Source organism: Paroedura picta, chromosome 8 (assembly GCF_049243985.1).
Source record: "Paroedura picta isolate Pp20150507F chromosome 8, Ppicta_v3.0, whole genome shotgun sequence".
In the NCBI taxonomy this organism is placed as follows: Eukaryota; Metazoa; Chordata; class Lepidosauria; order Squamata; family Gekkonidae; genus Paroedura; species Paroedura picta.
Window position 1 is genome coordinate 69,135,478 of NC_135376.1, and position 19,754 is coordinate 69,155,231.

The 19,754-nt window shown below is 41.1% G+C and overlaps 1 protein-coding gene across 5 annotated transcripts in view; it reads left to right on the forward strand.

The window, feature by feature from the left end:
- Positions 1-4: 4 nt before the first annotated feature.
- Positions 5-19,754, forward strand: part of LOC143843709 (uncharacterized) — a 35,360-nt gene continuing 15,610 nt past the window's right edge. For 2 of the 5 annotated variants that reach the window (XM_077350228.1, XM_077350230.1), the window contains exons 1-3: positions 5-127; positions 1,004-1,084; positions 18,452-18,527. In XM_077350228.1, coding sequence (XP_077206343.1) covers positions 1,056-1,084; positions 18,452-18,527 — 105 coding nt within the window. In that variant the 5' untranslated portion in view covers positions 5-127; positions 1,004-1,055. Of the gene's footprint in view, positions 128-1,003; positions 1,229-18,451; positions 18,528-19,754 lie in introns of all 5 variants that reach the window. The other 3 variants (XM_077350229.1, XM_077350232.1, XM_077350231.1) reach the window with 3 other exon arrangements.

Here is a 19,754-nt window from a genome sequence, read left to right on the forward strand (position 1 = left end):
CATGCGCGTTAAGGGGGGCACTTCCTCCCGTCTCGCGGAGAGGACCGGTTGCAGAGCATGCGCAGTAGAGGGGTTTTCGGGGAACCTGCGTGCCGGTTTTCTCCCGGAAAGAGGTTTTTCTCCGAGGGTACGAGCGGCCTGCGGCCTTCACACAAAGGCGGGCCTCACCGAGGCCGGCCGTAGTCGTTTCTCAAGCTACCGCTTGGTAGCTTCTTAGGCTGAGCTAAGGAAGTGGGTGGGGAGGGGGAATTACACGCCCATCACCAGCGGCGGTGAGGCCCCTCGCAGCGCAGAGTCCTCCGTAGGAGACGTTCGTCTAGCCCGTTGCGCCTTTTCCCCCAAATTAAGGGCTGTTGGCTTTCGTAGGAGTAAGAATCAGCGCCTCAAGCGAAGGGGATGGAGGGGCAGCTCTCCCTCCAGGCTGCCAGCAGAGCCTTCACTGTTTCCCCCTTTCGTTTTGGTGAAGAAGGGGGCAGTTGCTTTTCCTTGCTCTTCTTTTTTGCTACGCTTCGCAATAGCGAAATGAAAGGATCCTGGCAACGGGCAGGCTTGTTTTAACTTACCCACAATGTTATGGCGGCATGTTTTCTCTCTTCCCTGGCTCTTTGGAATTAAGGTCAAGGTGGATAGGGATGTGGCAGACCCCTTTATTGGCTTATTTGAACCTGGATCTACTTGAGTCTGCTAGTCTCTGAGTTTTATAGAACAAGACTTACTGAGGTGCTGCATCCCTACAGTGTATTCCCTGGTGTTTTTCTCCTGAGCTTGGATTCCAGTACTAGATTTGAGCTTGGTTGGAGCTAGGCTGTGGGGACATTCAGCTCGCCTCATGCCTTCCGTCTCCAAAATTGCTTCCCAGTCTGTTTTTGTATTAGTTGGTCATACTTGCCCCTAAATGAATATGTGTTTGTCACTGCTAGTTTGGCCCTTAGCGTGACCCTGTGATAGTTGGAGGAAGAGATTGACACCGGTTAACTGCACGGTTCTCTCTCATTTGCTGCAGCGCTGCCAATTTTTGCTGCTGCCTCCTGCTCTTGTCTGCTCCTGCTTTCAGCATGGTAAGGAAGAATACTATCCCTGATGGGTAAGTATCTTCTACTGTTGAAAGAGACAGGGAGGGGCTGATAGCCCCACCTATTATCTCTTACTTCAGCATCTTAGCCACCTAAAGTAAGGCAAGGTAAGTATTTGCAACAGCACAGAGAAGATGTGGCATGCCATCCCCCAGGTGAGTATTTTATCCCATTCTGTTTATGAATTCTCAGTCAGCTGTATATGGTACCTCTTCCTCATTTTGTTTTTGTGCAAAATAGGAAGAGGTTGAGAAGACTTGTCAATTAAATGACAAAAAAGATTGACTTAATGGTTACCTTGACTAAACATTAAGGGCTGTTGGCTTTCGTAGGATATATAATTTTTGCATTATCATGTAGATCCAGTCACTTCAGGTGAGTAATCATGCTAGTCTGAAGTAGTAGAACAAAATATGAGTCAAATAGTACCATAAAAGACCAGCAAAGTTTTCCAGGGTATAAGCTTTTGTCAGGTATCTGAAGTGAGCTTTTACTCACAAATGCTTAAACCTTAGAAAATTCTGCAGTGCTTTCTATTAGACTTATATTTTGTAAGTATGAGTGTAGTTGATTTTTATTGAATGATCTTGCCAGCAAAATAGCAGCAAAATAACACAGTTGCCCTATGTTTATTGACTGATATTCTGATTACAGAATCACAGCATCCTTGCATTTTATTATGTTTGTAGCATGTTAAAATACACCAAAACCACCTAAAAGAATGTACACTTCACTAGGAAGCATCCTTAGGATTGCAGCCTAAAGTTTATAACCCCTGTACATGGTGAGGAACAAATCTTATGGACACTTATCTGGGAATAAGCTCTGTTGCATAACGTTGGACTTTCTCTGTTAGACTTGATGCTTGGGAAGCACAATCATAGTTCTTGAGGATTCAGTATTAGCGTAAAGAAATACTATTGTAAATTTTGAGAATGTTTTGAAAGTTTTCCTAGAGTGATTACAAAGCAAACTTTGGTAGCACACACAAGCAGCTTTTGAATTTTTCCACTCTTTACTCCTGTCTGTCGTGTGGTATTAAATTACCTTAAAAACTGATTGTGTACAGTTTTTTGTTTTAAATGTGATAGTCAATTAATAGTACAGAAATTTGGGGAATTTTTTCAAATATTTGTGTTGTCTGGACGGCCTGCATTATATAGAGAGTATTGAAAGTTTATTTAACATTGATAGCTGAAACTCCTGAATTTTAAGAAATGAACTACGTAAGTAGTAGAATGGAAATGCTGAACTGAAATTTCAGTTAAAAGCAGTAACACAAAAAGAAAAGGCATTGAGGTCCCAAAGAAATGTGTAATCTTGAATAAAGTTAAGTAGGTTGATCAGCAGTCAGTCTGTATGACTGATTAATATATGCATGGTGAATAAAGAAAAGGGGGGACTTCCTATCCATTAATTTTTTAAGGCCCAAATTATTGGGAATATTGGTATGAAATAAAATTTACCTTTATTTGTACTGCTTTAAATGCAAGATGGGTACATAGTCTGAATATTAAACTGAAATACAGTGGATGAAGATCTATAATGTATATACGAGCAAAGTTCTTTAGTGATCCATAACTATTGTGTATATAAGTTGTCTATTAAAACCTGGCTGCTTTTCACTGAAATTGATTAAAACTGTATCTTATTTAATTTACCTTTATTGTGGTTTTGACTTTTAACTATGAGCTGTGATGCATGACCTCAGTGTACAGTTGCCAGGTGAAGTCCCATGTTGAATTTCAGTCTGGTGGACAGGAGGGTGTGTGTCACCATTGTACATTGAACTTCAGCATGGATACATTTTTAGTTTGGAAATAAATTAACATGTGTTTTGTGCTAAAGGCTTTCCATAATGAACTCAGTATGTGCTTGTGGCAGTTACATTACTTCCTTTAGTACATACTGCTAATCAGGAACTCCAAACAGGCTGTTTCTGTCAATAGCTGTATATTAAGGATGTCTTGTGACTTCGCCTCCTCTTTCCCAATTTGTTGATATTTGCTTCTGTGTTTTCCGTGCCTACTCAGCACACGTGCAAATAGAATAGGAGGGAGAAAGTAAGTCATAGTCTACATATGGCAGCCCAGAAAGTTTCTTTGCCCTTGTACAAAATCAGAAGTTGATGTAAATATTTTGGTTTGGAGGTTGAAGAAACAGGCTTGCATAGATGGAACTGTTAATCATCTCTGAATAAAACTGAGAGGAATACAAAGTAAATCTGTTTATAATAGTATTCTGTTTCCCTTAATAAAAGTACAAGTGAGGTCTGATCACCAGTTGAACCAAAACAGCTGTATTAAATTTATCCTGAATAATACATTACGTAATATGGGGCTGTGTTTTTGGGTGTTACAATAAAACCAAATGAATGGAGAAAAATAAATCAGTTGTGATGCTTAGTATAGCTAAATATATAATAGTGAGATATTCATATGAGTGTAAATTACAGACTAGAGGAAAGATTAGGCATAAAATCTGCTTAGACTAGGAGCCATAATAAATCTGGCACGTAATAGAAAAGCAACTTTCACAGTAAATTAGAGATTCAGTGTCATTTTAGGATCTCTCTTGACTTGTGTTTGTGTTGCTTTGGGTTTATAAAATGGCTAATAATAAGGATATATGATCTTTATTACAAATGTTTATATGCATTTGTTCAAATGGGCTAAGTTAGATCCAGTAATTTACTTCTGCTAGATGAGGAATCTTCTTTGGACATAGAAGGAAGTAAATTCTTACTTAGTGGAAGTGAATTCTTGGGTTCAAGTTAATTGTTGTTATGCAACATTAATATTAGTATTCTAATGAAGCCTCTTGTGGCGCAGAGTGGTAAGGCAGCAGACATGCAGGCTGAAAGCTCTGCCCATGAGGCTGCGAGTTCAATCCCAGCAGCCGGCTCAAGGTTAACTCAGCCTTCCATCCTTCTGAGTTCGGTAAAATGAGTACCAGCTTGCTGGGGGGGGGGGGTAAACTGTAATGACTGGAGAAGGCAATGGCAAACCACCCCATATTGAGTCTGCCATGAAAATGCTAGAGGGCATCACCCCAAGGGTCAGACATGACTTGGTGCTTGCACAGGGGATACCTTTACCTTTAATGAAGAATTTAAAATAATTGTGTGAGAGTAAAGAGTACTATTGAATTGCTTTTGACTTATTGTGACCTTATGAATTAATATCCTGCATAGAGCCAGCTGGGGTAGTGGTTAGGAGCACTGATTTCTAATCTGGCGGGCCAAGTTTGATTCCCCACTCCCCCACGTGCAGTCAGCTGAGTGACCTTCAGCTCATCACAGCACTGATCAAGCTGTTCTGGCTAAGCAGTACTATCAGGGCTCTCTCAGCCTCACCCACCTCACAGGGTGTCGTGGGGAGAGGAAAGGGAAGGCGACTGTAACCCGTTTTGAGACTCCGGTTAGAGAAAAGCAGCATATAAGAACCAATTCTTCTAGTTAAAGCATCCTAGTCAGTGAAAAAATTCATAGTTTACAGTTCTTAAATTTCATTCTTTAAAATTCACATTTGCAGAAGTTTGCTAAGTAGATTTAGATCTGCTTAATTAGAAAAACTTTTCAAAGTAAGAATGGAGAATCTGCATAGCAACCCTGGACATCCTTGATGTTGCTTTGGCCATCTGTAATATCTGTGATATAGGTGTTGAAATGACACTCAGTCGATTTTTGATATTTCACATGATGGTCTTGCTTTCCTTTTAATAATACATTCAGTTCTGTCAATTTTTGTTGATAATTTTTGGGAGAAATGATGGCAGATGCTTTAGAAGCTCATAATTCTGGTTTGCTTCAATTACATTCTTTACATTCACTTCTTTGTAGGATAATTGCAACAATTCCTGTTTTGGTATGGTTGTAGCTGATCCAGGCTCCTGCCTGGTGGAATGAGCGAAAATATTAGGGCCCTGTCAGAGCTCACTGAGTTCTTCAGGGCCTATAAAACGGAGCTGTTCCATCAGGCCCAAGTTGAGGCCAATAAAATAGCTAACATCTCATTTGACCTCCCTCCTACCCATGGTCCTAGGGTTCCGGCTTTTAGACTTCTGGTTTTAGATTCTAGAATTTTTAGCATGGTTTTGATGTGACTAAATTGTATTAAAATGCATACGTTGTCCAGCACACTGAGTCCACCTTTGGCAGAGAAGGCAGGTTATAAATTCAAATAAATTAATTAATATTTCTCTCTCGTACACACACACTCAAACACAAGCATACATATATATACCCCATAGCTTTGAAACATATCTTTGGAAGTTTACTTGGTATATTTGGGGTGGGGTGGGGATAGAACGGCAATGCATGTACCGTGCAAGCAGAAATATTTCTATTTAGTTCACTGAAAAAAATCAACAATTTTCTTCTACATCTCTGGCTGTTATTATTCACAGCAGAGGCACTTTAATGCTTGATTACTGAACTATTTACTATCAAGATATTTCAGGTTCAATTCCATCTGAAGGGTAGGTGTTGGGCTTTTCTCAAGACAATGCTCTACTAGTTTGGCTGACTGCAGCATAGGAATAAACCAAAGTAAAAACCCTGTGGTAAGGAAGGGAATTCTGTGGAAGGAGATTAAAAGGGGATAGTTAATTTGGTTACTCTAAGTTACACAATGTGTAGAGTGTCAAATTTATTAAAGATACCATGTTCAGGATTAGCATAATTTTTAGGTCACATAGTTAAGAGTTAAAAGACATATCAGAACAGCAAAAGATAAATTTGAATTTGAAACTTCTGCATGGCTCAGTTAAGGTCACTCTGATTCCACTTGACCCAATCCACCAAGGAATATAGATGTAAGAAAGATGAAAAACTGAATTAACATTTGTATTGCAAAGCGTATGGGACTTTGAATGTGTCTGGGGCCAACAGTTGTTAAATGTGACTAATTGTCTATACCTAAAACTGGATTATACTTTACAATTCCTTTTATACTTTAGGGGGGGAAGTCATGGAAAATTTGCAAAACAGCTGCACTGATCATAAAAGTATGTTACTTAGCTCCAGAGTATGCATGGACTCACTAGCTGCCTGCTGTAACTATACAGAATTTGCCTTTATCTTACTTCTGAGAAGAGGAATTGGATTTCTACCCCATTCAGCTTGAAGAGTGCCAAAAGATCCCATAAGTCAAAAGTAACTTTCTATTACTAGAAATGTGGCAGCTTGCCCCTACCATGTTTAAACGTGATATGAACACTATGATTCCAGAAGTAAGGTTTTAAAGTAAACCTTTGTGTTTACTTTCTAATTTGGTAGACAAAGCTTGATTTTCCTTACCAACATTCAGAAGTTCAATAAATTGAAAAATCTTGTAAATTATTAAATTACATGAATAATTTTGAATTATCTATTGCATGTTGCCATTGTACTTTTTTTACTTCTACCAAAAAAGGTGTTCTTCATTCTACTGGTATACTACGTTGGTATACTACTGCATTTTTACTCTTTATTTCACTATTGAGGGTGTGGGTATCTTATCCCACAATTTGAGATGGGAGTTCCAATTACAATGTGACTATATACAAAATACACTTTTGTCTGTATCTTCAAATAAGATTCAACAAACTTTGTATAGTGTGAAGAATGTATCTATCATTTTGCTTAATTGGTGTTAATTTTTGCTAATCAATAAAATATAATTTATGACTCTTTGTCTCATTTCACAAGTCAATTATACCAATATCTTGTTTATTTAATCTCACCTACTAAAAATGGATTTTTATCCAAGTGGCAAAAATATAGAGTAATGAATGGCTAATCTCCCATTCTTGGCCAAGGTGCTTGAGTGGGTGCTGGCAGCACAGCTTTAGACAATCTTGGAGAAGGCAGATTATATTGTTTGACCCAACCCTATTGATTGATACAACCCAAGCCGATCACCCCCAATTAATTCAACCTGTCTACCCTCCTCAATCCTAATCCAAGCTGATTGATCTTCTTACTGATTTATCCAACCCAAATTAATCAAACATATTTAATTTGATCTATCTACTTCCCCCTCCAATCTAATTCAGATTGATTGCCCCCTTTAGCCCAAAGTGACTACCCTTAATCAACTTGATTCCCCCAAATAATTCATTGCATTAATCAAAAATCACAGACAACTGTGCATACACTAATGAAATCAACTACAGCCAATCAAGCCAACTGAGATCCCTTTCCCAACACACAATATGATCTAACACTTAACCAGACAAACTCAAAACACAACACCTGGATTGGGCTACCCTGAGATGCCACAGCTGGCGATCGGGGCCACTCTCCAGAACCAACCACCATGCAACACAACTGTAATAGGCAGCCCTCAGAGGCCAGAAGTAGCAATCAGGCCTATCCCTCCAGGAACACATAACCCGACCAATCACAAATGAATAACTAGTTTTCTCACCAAACACAGAACCAGGGTTTGAGAGAAGCTTTACCAAATAGAGGAAACCAAAATAACTTGAGTAGAGCCAACAGGAACCATAGGGAAACAGAACAGTCAAAGCAAAACCAACAACCAAAAATAGATGTCTCATTTACACCAAGATGAACTGAGGAAGGAACAGGGGACCCAAGGGGGTCAGGGATCCCAATAATAAGAGGAAGAGGAAGAGACACCAGCGGGAGGCGATGGGACAAGATAAAGGACACAAAATATAATCATACCAGGCCCCTTCCAACCCCTGACCCATTCCTCGGGACACTGGCGTGGAGATGGAGCTAGAACCCACCTCTGGCACTGACACTGCAACGCTAGATCAATAAATAAATCCTTTACCCTGCAAACCTACTTTACAGAAAATAGAGTGGACCTGTGTGATAGAAACCTGGGTCAGGAAGGGTGAAACAGTTGCTAGTCCCTACTGGGTTCTCTGTCCTCCCATCAGTCTTGGACTGTGGGACAGGGAGGAAGGGGATCAATCAAGAGCGTGGCCATCTGGCTGGTGAACCGCATGCCCAGGGAACCTCAGATGTCCTGCCAGCCCTGCTGGAGGATGTAGCAGCCTGAACACTGCACTCCCCCAGACTATTAGTTCTGCGGGAATTTAGCATCCATGCTGAGCTACCATCTTCTAGAAATGGGTTGGAACTGGTGTCAGCCATGGCAACAATATTTATTTATTACATTTTCATGCATATCCATAAAACTTCATAAAACCATAATAATGCATACTATCAACCCAGAATTCCAAGATGATGATTAAAATTCAACACTCCTCCCCCAACGACTCAATGCCCTAGCATCAACATATGCCAACACTATCATTTGATACAACCCAGGGGAGTAGATTACACAATAGTCCTGGACCTGGTCTGACACCCATTCCAGGAAAACCCAAAAGGACCCAATATTATAACCCTGGGCACTCTACCTGGCCTGAACCAAATGCCTGGTGAAAGAGCTCCATTTTGCAGGCCTTGCAGAACCCAGAGAGCTCCATCTGGGCCCGCAGCTCCTCTGGGTGCTCATTCCACGAGGCAGGGGCCAGGACTCAAAAAGTCCTGCCCCTGGTTGAGGCCGGGCGTACCTCCCGGAGTCCCAGGACGGCTAGCAGATTCATACCTGCAGAGCAAAGCGCCCTGCAGGGGGCATAAGAAGGAAAGTTGTCCCGCAGGTAGGTGGGATTCAAGCCGCATATAGACTTAAAGGTCAAAACCAGTACCTTGAACTTGTCCTGGAAGCAAACTAGCAACCAATGCAGTTGTCTCAGCAATGGCTGGACATGGGTTTTCCACGATGACCTAGTGATGACCCATGCAGCTGCGTTTTCTACCAGTTGCAATTTCTGGGTCAAAGACAAGGGTACGCCTGCATAGAGTGAGTTACAGAAGTCTAATCTGGTAGGGAACGTTGCATGGATCACCGTGGCCAGGTATTCCGAGGACAGATGGGGTGCTAGTAGCTATGCCTGGCGCAGATAGAAAGATGCCATCCAGGCAGGTAAGACACGCTTTCTGATCCTGCCCCCTCCTGCCCAACCACAGGACCTCCATCTTGGAGGGGTTTAGTTTCAGGCGGCTCTACCTGATCCATCCAGCCACCGCTTCCAAACAACGAGCAGATTTCTCTGGGGGAAGATCTGGCCAGCTGTCCATCAGGAACTGGGTGTCATCCCTGTACTGGTGACAATTGTTTAGGATAGTTTGATCTCTCACTGCCCTAGAGGAAGGGCAACAAATTGGATATCAGCTGTGATTCATTTGTGATTCATTTTGCAGACTAAATCTTGGCACATTGCCACGACCTCCCTCCAACTTTAGATACAGAAAATGAACTGGAGGCCCCTTGACCATCTTTGGAGGGAACACTGAGTAACTTCAGACAGCTTATGCCGACTGAAGTGGACAGGATGGTTACAACACTGAGATCAACCACATGCCTGCTAGGCCCCTACCCACTATGGCTAATAGTACCAGACATAAGAATAAAGGACCGTATCCAAGAGATAATCAACCTCTCCCTCAAAACAGGAGAATTCCCAGAGGGACTAAAAGAGGCAGTGGTTTGCCTGCTGCTGAAAAAAAATCTCTGGACTAGTGAAAGCTCAACTACCAACCTGTTTCACACCTAGAGTTCCTGGGAAAAATGATGGAAAGGCCTGTCATGGACCAAATATCGGTATTGATGGAAGAAGCTTCAGCCCTAGACCCATCCTAAAGTTTCCAGCCTGGCCATGAGGCAGAAACAGTGCTAGTCGCCCAGTTGGATGACTTCCATTGCCAGTTGGACTGTGGTGGGTAGGTGCTGCTTGTATTATTAGACATTTCAGCAGCTTTCAACATAGTCGACCATAAGCTTCTAGCTCATCGCCTTGCCAACACAATTCAGGTGGCAGCCCTTCAGTGGCTGATCTTCTTTCTCTGGGGTTGCAGACAGAGGGTGGCACTAGGGGAGAGATCTTCAAGCTACCACCAATTCACATGCAGAGCCTGGCAAGGAGCGGTCCTCTTTCCAATCCTAATTAACATCTTCATGTGCCCTCTTATGGAAATTTGGGCTGTGTTGTCTCCAATATGTGGATGACATCCATCTCTTCCTCCTGATTGATGACCGCCCTGATTTCCCCCCCCCCCCACACACACACACACACAAACAAAGCATTTACCAGCTACTTGGCTCAAGCAGACTCGTCTCATGCTCAGTCCTTCAAATACAGAGGTCCTGTGGCTGAGCAAGGAAGTGTGTCTGCCCAACCTGGACGGAGTGCAACTATCAATGGCTTACTTTGCCAGGAACTTGGGCATGATCCTGGATGCTTCCCTCCCCATGAAGGCCCAGGTTACAAGAGTAGCGCAGCTGGCCTTCTACCACCTTCGGCAAGCCAAACTACTAGTGCCCTACTTGGCCCCGGGACACCTAACTACAGTGATCTGACGGTCACCTCCAGGCTAAATGTCTGCAACTCGTTGTACGCAAGCCTACCCTTAACTTTGATCCGGAAACTGCAATTGGTCCAGAGTGCAGCAGCCTGAGTCCTCATAGCAACACCATGTCAGCCCATCCTCCACAACACCTATCAGTCGAATTCCAGATCAGACGTAAGGTCTTGGTAATTACCTTCAAGGACATACGTGGTCTAAGCCCAATGTATCTGAAGGACTGCCTCTCCCCCTATGCCCCTCAAAGAGCCCTGCGCTTCGCCATCTCAAACCAGCTAATAATCCCTGGCCCCAAGGAAGTTCACTTGACCTCATTCAGGCTCAGGGCCTTTTCTATCCTGGCCCCAACCTAGTGAAACAGGCTCCCAGAAGAGATCAGGGCTCTGACAGAACTAAAACCCATCTGCAGGGCCTGCATAAGGGAGCTCCTCCACCAGGCATTTGGTTGAGGTTGACCAAAACCAAATAATACCTACAGAGCCCCCAGTCCTCTCTCCCTTGAACGCATATGACAGATCTAACCAACTATGATCACTGTTAGAATGTTATTCTCAGTTTATTGTTATTACTATTGTTATCCCTATATATTATAATCAGTCAGTTTAATGTTTTCTGTTATATTCAGCGTGAACCATCCAGACCCTTAACGGGAGGGCAGCATACAAATGTAATTAAAAAAAAAATTATCTAGACCCATTTCAATCTGTATTCAGGCTTGGCTTTGGAACACAAATGGCCTTGGTTGCCCTGACTGATATCCTTCTCCAGGACAATGATGGGAAGTTCCTCCCTATTGATCCCCTTGGATTTCTTAGTGACTTTCAGTGCCATAAAATAATACCTGTCTCTCAAGCCCTGTGTTTTGTGCTCCCACCTTCAGAGGTGAGGCAGGACCAGAGATAGGCTATTTGTTGGCACTTTGCCTTTGGAATACCCTTTTTCAGGAGATTTGCTTGGCAGTTGTTTTATTTACTTTACGGCATCAGGCTAAAACACTTTTTTTTTTTTACCCAGGATCTTACTTCTGGATTTTACCTTAGATTTTTAAAAAAGCTTTTTGTTTTTTAAATGTAAGCTGCCTCACACAGGACTTGGCATAGAAATAGTCTAAATAGCAAAATAAAAGAAATATGCCCCACTTAAAAAAAAATTATCTCATATCAATCATTTGGACACGATGTACACTGAATTGTGACTGATACCTTCAAAAGTGTTCATTGCACCGAATTATTGCGTTAAATTTTACATCTGTGTGTTCAATGGATTATTGGTCTCCATGTTCACTGTAGTTTAATGTCTTCTGGGAGTTTTTACAAATTTCATGATTTCCAGTTGCTTAAGAATCATTACTTTTTGAGAAATGACTTCAAATATATACCCTATGCAAGACTAGTCATAACAATAGCATAAAATTTGTTTATGGGAATTTTTCAGTTGTTTCATGGTTTGACAAAAAATAGATCTAGAGATTAACACATGAGATCACATACCTTATATCTCCAACAATATTAAAAAAAAAGGTTAGGATCTTATAAAATAGCCAGTTCTTTCACAACCAAACCAGCAGTTTTCATTTCTCCTAAATTTTATGAAAAGAGGGATTTGATCTTGCTTTGGTAACTCTGCTAGTTTAGTAGCAGCTTTAGAGACAAACAAGATTTTTGAGGTCTAAGCTTTCAAAAGTCAAAGCTTCCTTAGCTTATACCCCAGAAATCTTGGTTGATACTGCTGAACTTAGATCTTGCTGTTCTACTGCAGACCAATATAACTCTCCTGTAAAATGTTGGAGGTTTTGTAACTTCTAACTTTCAAATATTTATCAGTGTTGTAATTTTCCCGCAGATATTGAAATTGCTTAGTTATTAATGTTGAAATTAACATCTCAGTATCAAAGGCAAAAGTTGCTGCTGCTGGATACCATTATGTTTGTTTCTAGTTTCTGATTCTACAATAAAGATTGACTTAATGTAATGTTTTTGTCTTGTGCTCTTTTTTAATTTCCAATATCTGTTTCCAAGTAACTCAGTTCTGTATAATGAGAATCACTGGCAACTATATTTCAGGTCATAGAAACATTCTACTAAAGAAAAGGGCAGAGGAAAATGTGACATTGTTTCATATATCAGGATGTTGAATTCTGTGGCCTGTATAAAAGCCTGTTCTGTTGTAGAATTACAGTCCTAACTCGAAATACAATACCATATTCTTATCATTTCTATTGAGAAAATGATATTGTACAAAATTCTGTCAGATAACACTGTTGCTCAGTGTTTCTATGAAGTCTATAGTAAACATCAGTGCAACAAGCAATCAGCATGATATGGCCAAAGCATATGTAAGTGTTAGCAAAGTTTAAATATGTGAGTGAACAAAACACCAAGCTGTTTAAAAGTATGGCAATTCTATTGTGAAGAGAAACAAACGATTTAAAATAAGCAAGAGAGAGGGTCCTAATAGTCTAACTGTTCTATTCATCGTCTTGTTCTGGAGGCAAGCAGGGATAAAGTGTTCTCAAAGGAGTAGGAAATCTCCAACTGAGCAAGACATGGCACTGGAGGAGATTATTTGAAAATACCAGGAAGTTTCTAGTCTAACTATGCTAAACACAAATCTCCAGTGCCCCATGGACAATCTCCATGTTCTGTTGTATCATACACACTGCAGATCTTGCATATTCCAACGCCCCTTCTCAAGATGTAGTGTGCATAATCCTTGAGGTTTATAGAACCACAGAGTTGGAGGGGGCCATACAGGCCATCTAGCCAACTCTCTGCTCAATACAAGATCAGCCTAAAGCAGCCATGATATCTCTCCAGCCGCTGCTTGAAGGCTGCCAGTGAGGAGGAGCTTACCGCCTTATTAGGCAGCCTATTCCACTGCTAAACTACTCTGAATATTCATCTTCTGAAAAGCCTTCTGGGGTTCTTAGAAAACCCACCTGCATCCTACTGCTCTCTTGCCAGGAGGCAGATCTGCAAATGTCCATGTTTGGACATGGGTACCCTCAATCAGAGATCCAATTTCCTTTTTAGGCTTGTCTTGTGTCCTTTACTGAAATTAAGTCTCGTTCCTTTAGTTTGAATGCATTGCATACAGCCTTCTTCAGTAGTGCATTTGTTAATTTCTATCCCCTTGGTTTGGTTCTCACTTTGAGGCTGGGCTGTAACACAGTTATCCCTGGCCAGGATCACTTGATATGATTGCAACATTTAGTCAGGTTTGTACTCTGAATACATATGTCTAAGGCACTTTTTCAACCTTTTGACTGTGGAAGAGCCCCTGAAATAATTTTTCAGGCTTCAAGGAGCCACAGAAGTGATGTTGGCTCCCTTGTGCCTCCCTTCCATACCCCCGGAAGTGACATATCATGACAAGTGACATCACCACCCATATTAACAGAGAGGCTCAAAGAGAACTAAAGGGGAGGTAGAACTAAAGGGGAGGTAGGAGAGGGGAGGTAGTTTAAGGCAAGAATAGGCATGCAGGCTTTACCCCCTCCCAGGCACAGAAGCCATAAGAGAATTCACTCACTCATGCTTGGGGGGGGGGGAGCAATGGAAGGTGTCAGGTCAGTTCCCTAGCTTGTGGCTGAGTCTATAAAGGAAGGAGGGGAAAGCTGCAGTGCTCCCATGGACCCCTAGTTGGGAATCCCTAGTCTACGGTATATAGGTCCTGATGCAGACTCTCAGTTGCAATCAATTCCAGACTGATTCCATCCCAAACAATCTTATATTCATTGGTTGATTCTGTATGCATAGATTTGTGGGGGACCAATAGGACTGAGGTCTCTTAACTCTGTTTATAACATTTTTGCTATGAAGAAATGTTATCTCTGCAAACACAAAACAGTTCTGAGAATGTCAAGCATCTGTGATTAGATAGAAATAATCTTACAGAAACCTTAGAGAGCATAATAAAATCAGAGTCCAGTAGCACCTTTAAGACCAACAAAGATTTATTCAGGGCGTGAGCTTTCGAGTGCAAGCACTCTTCATCAGACTATGATCTTCATACATGACCAACACGGCTACCCATTTGTATCTATCCTTAGAGAGCATGGTACTGTGGATTAATTTAATCTATTTACTTAAAAAAATTAAAGATTGCATAAATATACAGCCTCCTGCTACATAATTACAAACTTACCCATATTTCATGATAAATAACCTTTTGACTACAATATGTATTAAAAATCCCATTTTAAAATTTAAAAAATTAATGTTTTAAACTGATTTTTAAAAATCAAAAAATAATTGATTTTTATCCACCCTGTGTGTAAGAAATATAGTTACAACAATATATCAATAAAATATTCATGACAAAGTTTGAGTCAAGTGGCACATTTAAGACCAACAAAGTTTTATTCTAGGTATAAGCCTCGTGCTTCCACACTTCCTCAGAACAAAAACAAAAGTTTGCAACTTGAATAAAACCTTTTTGGGTCTTAAAGGTGCCACTGGACTCAAACTTTGTTCTGCTGCCTCAGTCCAATATGGCTACCCACCTGAATCTAATAAAATGGGTGGGTTTTTTAAAGCCCTCTGTTAAAAGAAGAAATGAGCTCTGCTGGGAAACTCTCATGGGGGTGGGAAAATACAAACTTTCCTACCCACTTAGCTGCCAACCAGACTACTGTGATCTTTCCCAAAACTTATCAGTAAATCAGGTTTGAGAAAGATTGTAGAAAAGCTGCAGAAACCCCAGGAAGTGCATGAATGCATCTAATTTCTTAACAGCATTGAACCCAGGGCAGATAACCCATAACTTTTCCTATGGTAACCTTGGATTTGAAGAAGAAATACTTCTGCTATTTTTTAAACTGACTATATATCCAAATGGGACACATAAATTTAATAGATCATCTTGCTGTGGTCACTCCCTCACTTTGACATGGGTATTTTAGAATTATGTATCAACTTTTGTGTCTCAAGGGAAAATTGCACTGTATTAAGCCAGCACCTGAATTTCCTAAAATGCACCCCCTAAGAAAATTAGGAAATAATGATGGTATAGAGAAAAATGGTGGTATCGAGAAAAATCCTACCATGATAGGTTGAATTCTTAAAATGGTGACTCTGTAGTAGCAAAAACAAAAATCTTAAAGTTTACCAGATTTCTTATGGCATGTGTTTGTGCCATAATGAAATATTTTAAAGAAGCATTATGCATGATCTAAGTGGAGTTCACTAACCTGTAGAAATTGATAGTTTAGTTGTAGATAGTTAAACAATTTTTTTAATGGGGAATATCTACAGTGTTGGCATATACCACAAACATACTAGTAACTAGAACTTCAGTATTAGAATGATATAGAAAATGCTCTGCATAAAACCATAAGTACAGTTGCCAGACTGGTGGCTGTAAATTAGCCATAAATTACCATCGCGAACCAACTACAGTGAAACAAATTTAGAGTCCAGTGACACTTTTAAGGCCACCAAAGTTTTATTCGAGATATGAGCTTTTGTGTGCATGCACACTTCCTCAGGTACAATATCATGGAAGCATGCACACAAAAATCATATTTTGATGAAAACTTTGTTGATCTTAAAGGTGCCACTGGACTCGAGAGCCAGTTTGGTGTAGTGGTTAGGAGTGTGGACTTCTAATCTGGCATGCCAGGTTCAATTCTGGGCTCGCCCACATGCCACCAGCTGGGTGACCTTGGGCTCGCCACGGCACTGATAAAACTGTTCTGACTGAGCAGTGATATCAGTGCTCTCTCAGCCTCACCCACCCCACAGGGTGTCTGTTGTGGGGAGAGGAATGGGAAGGTGACTGTAAGCCGCTTTGAGCCTCCTTCGGGTAGGGAAAAGCGGCATATGATAACCAACTCTTCTTCTTCTTCTAAATTTGTTCTGCTTCTTCAGACCAACACGGCTATACACTTTAATCTGACTACAGTGGAGATAGCTAAAATTAGTATGCAGTAGTACAGGCTTTCTCAATGAGGGTTTTGTGAAACTCAGAGGTTTCTTGAAAGCCCTGGAAAGGTTTCCTGAATCGGTGGGAGTTATATCTTATATCTATATAGATATAGATATAGATACACACACACACATACATACATAAAGGTAAAGGTATCCCCTGTGCAAGCACCGAGTCATGTCTGACCCTTGGGGTGATGCCCTCTAGCGTTTTCATGGCAGACTCAATATGGGGTGGTTTGCCAGTGCCTTACCCAGTCATTACCGTTTACCCCCCAGCAAGCTGGGTACTCATTTTACCGACCTCGGAAGGATGGAAGGCTGAGTCAACCTTGAGCCGGCTGCTGGGATTGAACTCCCAGCCTCATGGGCAAAGCTTTCAGATGGCTGCCTTACCACTCTGCACCACAAGAGGCTCTTCACATACATACATACATACATGCATGCATGCATACATGCATGCATGCATACATACATACATACATACATACATACATACATACATACATACATACATACATATAATTTGTTAAACATTTATCGAGTGATATGACCATATATGGTCCTGTCAACTTGCTCCCCCCCCTTCCAAAATGGCCATGATGGGTCTGGGGTAGGTGGGAAGAAGAGGGGCCCCAGGTGGCCATGCGTACAGCTAAGCTTCCCAACCATATGTTGCATGATCACCCCACTTCTGAAGTTTATCAAAGCCTAAAGAATATTTGGGGGGTTCTCAGTGTTAAAAAGTTGAGAAAGTCTGCAGTAGCAGAACAAAGTGTCTTACAGTTGGTAAATAATCAATTCTGATACGATTTTGAACATGGATATGCTTATGATCATGGTTTCCCAAAAGTGCATGCACAGTAGATAATTTTATTAACTGTGTATGTGGTACCATGGTTTTCTGCATCAGGAGCAACTAGTCAAACAACAAACACTGTTTTGATATGTTAACATCTTCCTTTTTATATTTTATTGAGAACCACTTTTGTAGTTTGCTGCACTTGACCTTGAATCCTGTGACCTCGTGTGGTACATAAGCATAATTATTTATTTATTTATTTATTTATTTATTTATTTATTTATTTATTTATTTATTTATTACATTACCACCCTCCCCTAAGACTCAAGGCAGTTCGTATGAAACATATAGGAACAAGAACAGTACATCAAACTCAATGACTATATCGAATGAATGGCAACAGTAATAATAATAGTAGTAAACAGAGAAGATAACATTCTAAAAGAGTAACAAGATAACAGATCCATGGTTGGTCAGTTCAGGTGTATGGATTCAAGGGAGGGAGGTTCGGGGGCACAGTAGATGTTGTCTAGCTTCAGTCAACTGCAACCAAATGCCTGGCAGAGGAGCTCCCTTTTGCAAGTCCTGTGGAATTGTTTTAGTTCTGTTTGGGCCCTGATCTCCTCTGGGGATTCATTCCACCAGGTGGGGGCCAAGACTGAGAAGGCTCTGGTGCTGGGTGAGGTCAAGCAGACTTCCTTGAGGCCAGGAATCACTAGCTGGTTAGAGGTGGCAAAGAGCCAAGCGCTTTGAGGGGCATAGGCAGAGAGGCAGTCCCTCAAGTACACTGGGCCCAGACCATGTATGGCCTTGATGGCAATTACTAGAACTTTAAGCCTGGTCCAGAATTTGACTGGTAACCAGTGCAATTGTTGGAGAATGGGCTGGATGTGAGGCTTCCATGGTGTTGCTGCGAGGACCCTGGCTGCTGCATTCTGCATTTTAACATATGGACAACTGAAATTCTGTAATATTGAGCTGAAACAGAACCAAACCAATAATTTCACTATGAGTTTTTGACAGTTCACCAGCTGTTGGTAGGACAGAATCCCTCCCCCCCTCCCCCCCTCCCCCCCCCCAAGAACTTGGATTTAGTCTCCATCTACAGGTGATTGATGTTGATATCAAAGGGAGTCTTCTGCATTACTCATATTTCTGTGGAATAGGACCTTATTTCCTTCTGCAAAACAATATAATTGTAGGCTTGGATCATTGTAACACATGCAAAATTAAATGCAACTTTAATTTTTTTTAATAACAGATGGCGGAATGTACCTCCAGTTGGACAGCCTATTCCTGGAACCCGATTCATTGCTTTCAAAGTACCTTTGAAAGCGGTATGTATAAAATGTGTAAAATTGTATTTACCTACATTTCTGCCCATCACAAAACACAAAAGATGGGTTTAATCTGATGAGCTCACTGTTAACTTATCCCATGTAAGTTGGGCATCACCATTTAAACCAGTTTGGACCTGTGCCCACCGCAATGAATGGGCAAAGAAGACCGGTAAAGACAGGGTGTGTCTCTTATCTCTGTACTGGAGCTAATTAAATTGGGGGGGGGAAACAGGAGTGATCAAGAAAATCACAAAGAAGAAGAAGAAGTTGTATGTCTGTATGTTCGGATCACAATCACATCAGGAAATCCCTTAAGGGTGTGTAGTTTGAACCTGAGCAGAACATAATGAAGACAGTTACAGTTCAAAAGACATCAAAAGTAAGCAGTCGATTTACTTGTCCTACAAGTACACTTTGCTGTGCTGTACTCCCAGTGAACAGTTTTCCAGGAGTCTTATTCAGGAGGTTTTTATCAGTTTTTATCTGGCTAATCTATTCCTTAAAATTTAGGCGAAGGAAGGAGATAACAGATACAACTTGTTCCACTGCTGCATCTTAGTTTGCCTGCTCTAGGTGGAGTCATTCACTAGTTCAAGAACAGGCAGTTCAGGTTGTTTACTATCTGATAAAGGACAGTGTTGCTCAAAAATATGCAAAGTTGTATGCTATGAGATGGTAGACTAATCAGTTTCTTTTTACTGAAATGGGATCTAGAGACTTCAGTTATACAGATTTGTAGTAAAAATTGCTTTTTTCAGGTCATTTATTCATTCTGGGGTGAATCAGTTTTTTAATTTGCAGCTATACAGTTACCCCTAAACCTGCTGAACCAAAGGAAAAAAACGCCTGTTAATTCATGGGTTAGTATTTTTACAAAACAGAGAAAGTTATACCGTAGGTTATCTGCAGAATAAAATGGTTGTTCATCTTCAGTCTTCTGTGCAGGCACACATTGCAGACTGCACATTAGCAGGCCAGCTGCAAAGATGTTTTTTCCTAGCTTAAAAGCTCACCAAGGGGACACCCCTCCACCTTGGAGCTGCTGTAATGCATTTTTCTGCTCAAATTGTCCTGTGCTTTGAGGGAGCAGTGCCCCGATCCCCCTGTTCCATCATCACCACTGATGGAGTTGATTCATTTTCCTGTTCTTTGCCTTTTCTGGATAATTCTTCCTATTTTAGATTTTCTAAGGTATTCTTGTACCTTTATCAATCTTTGTTATTA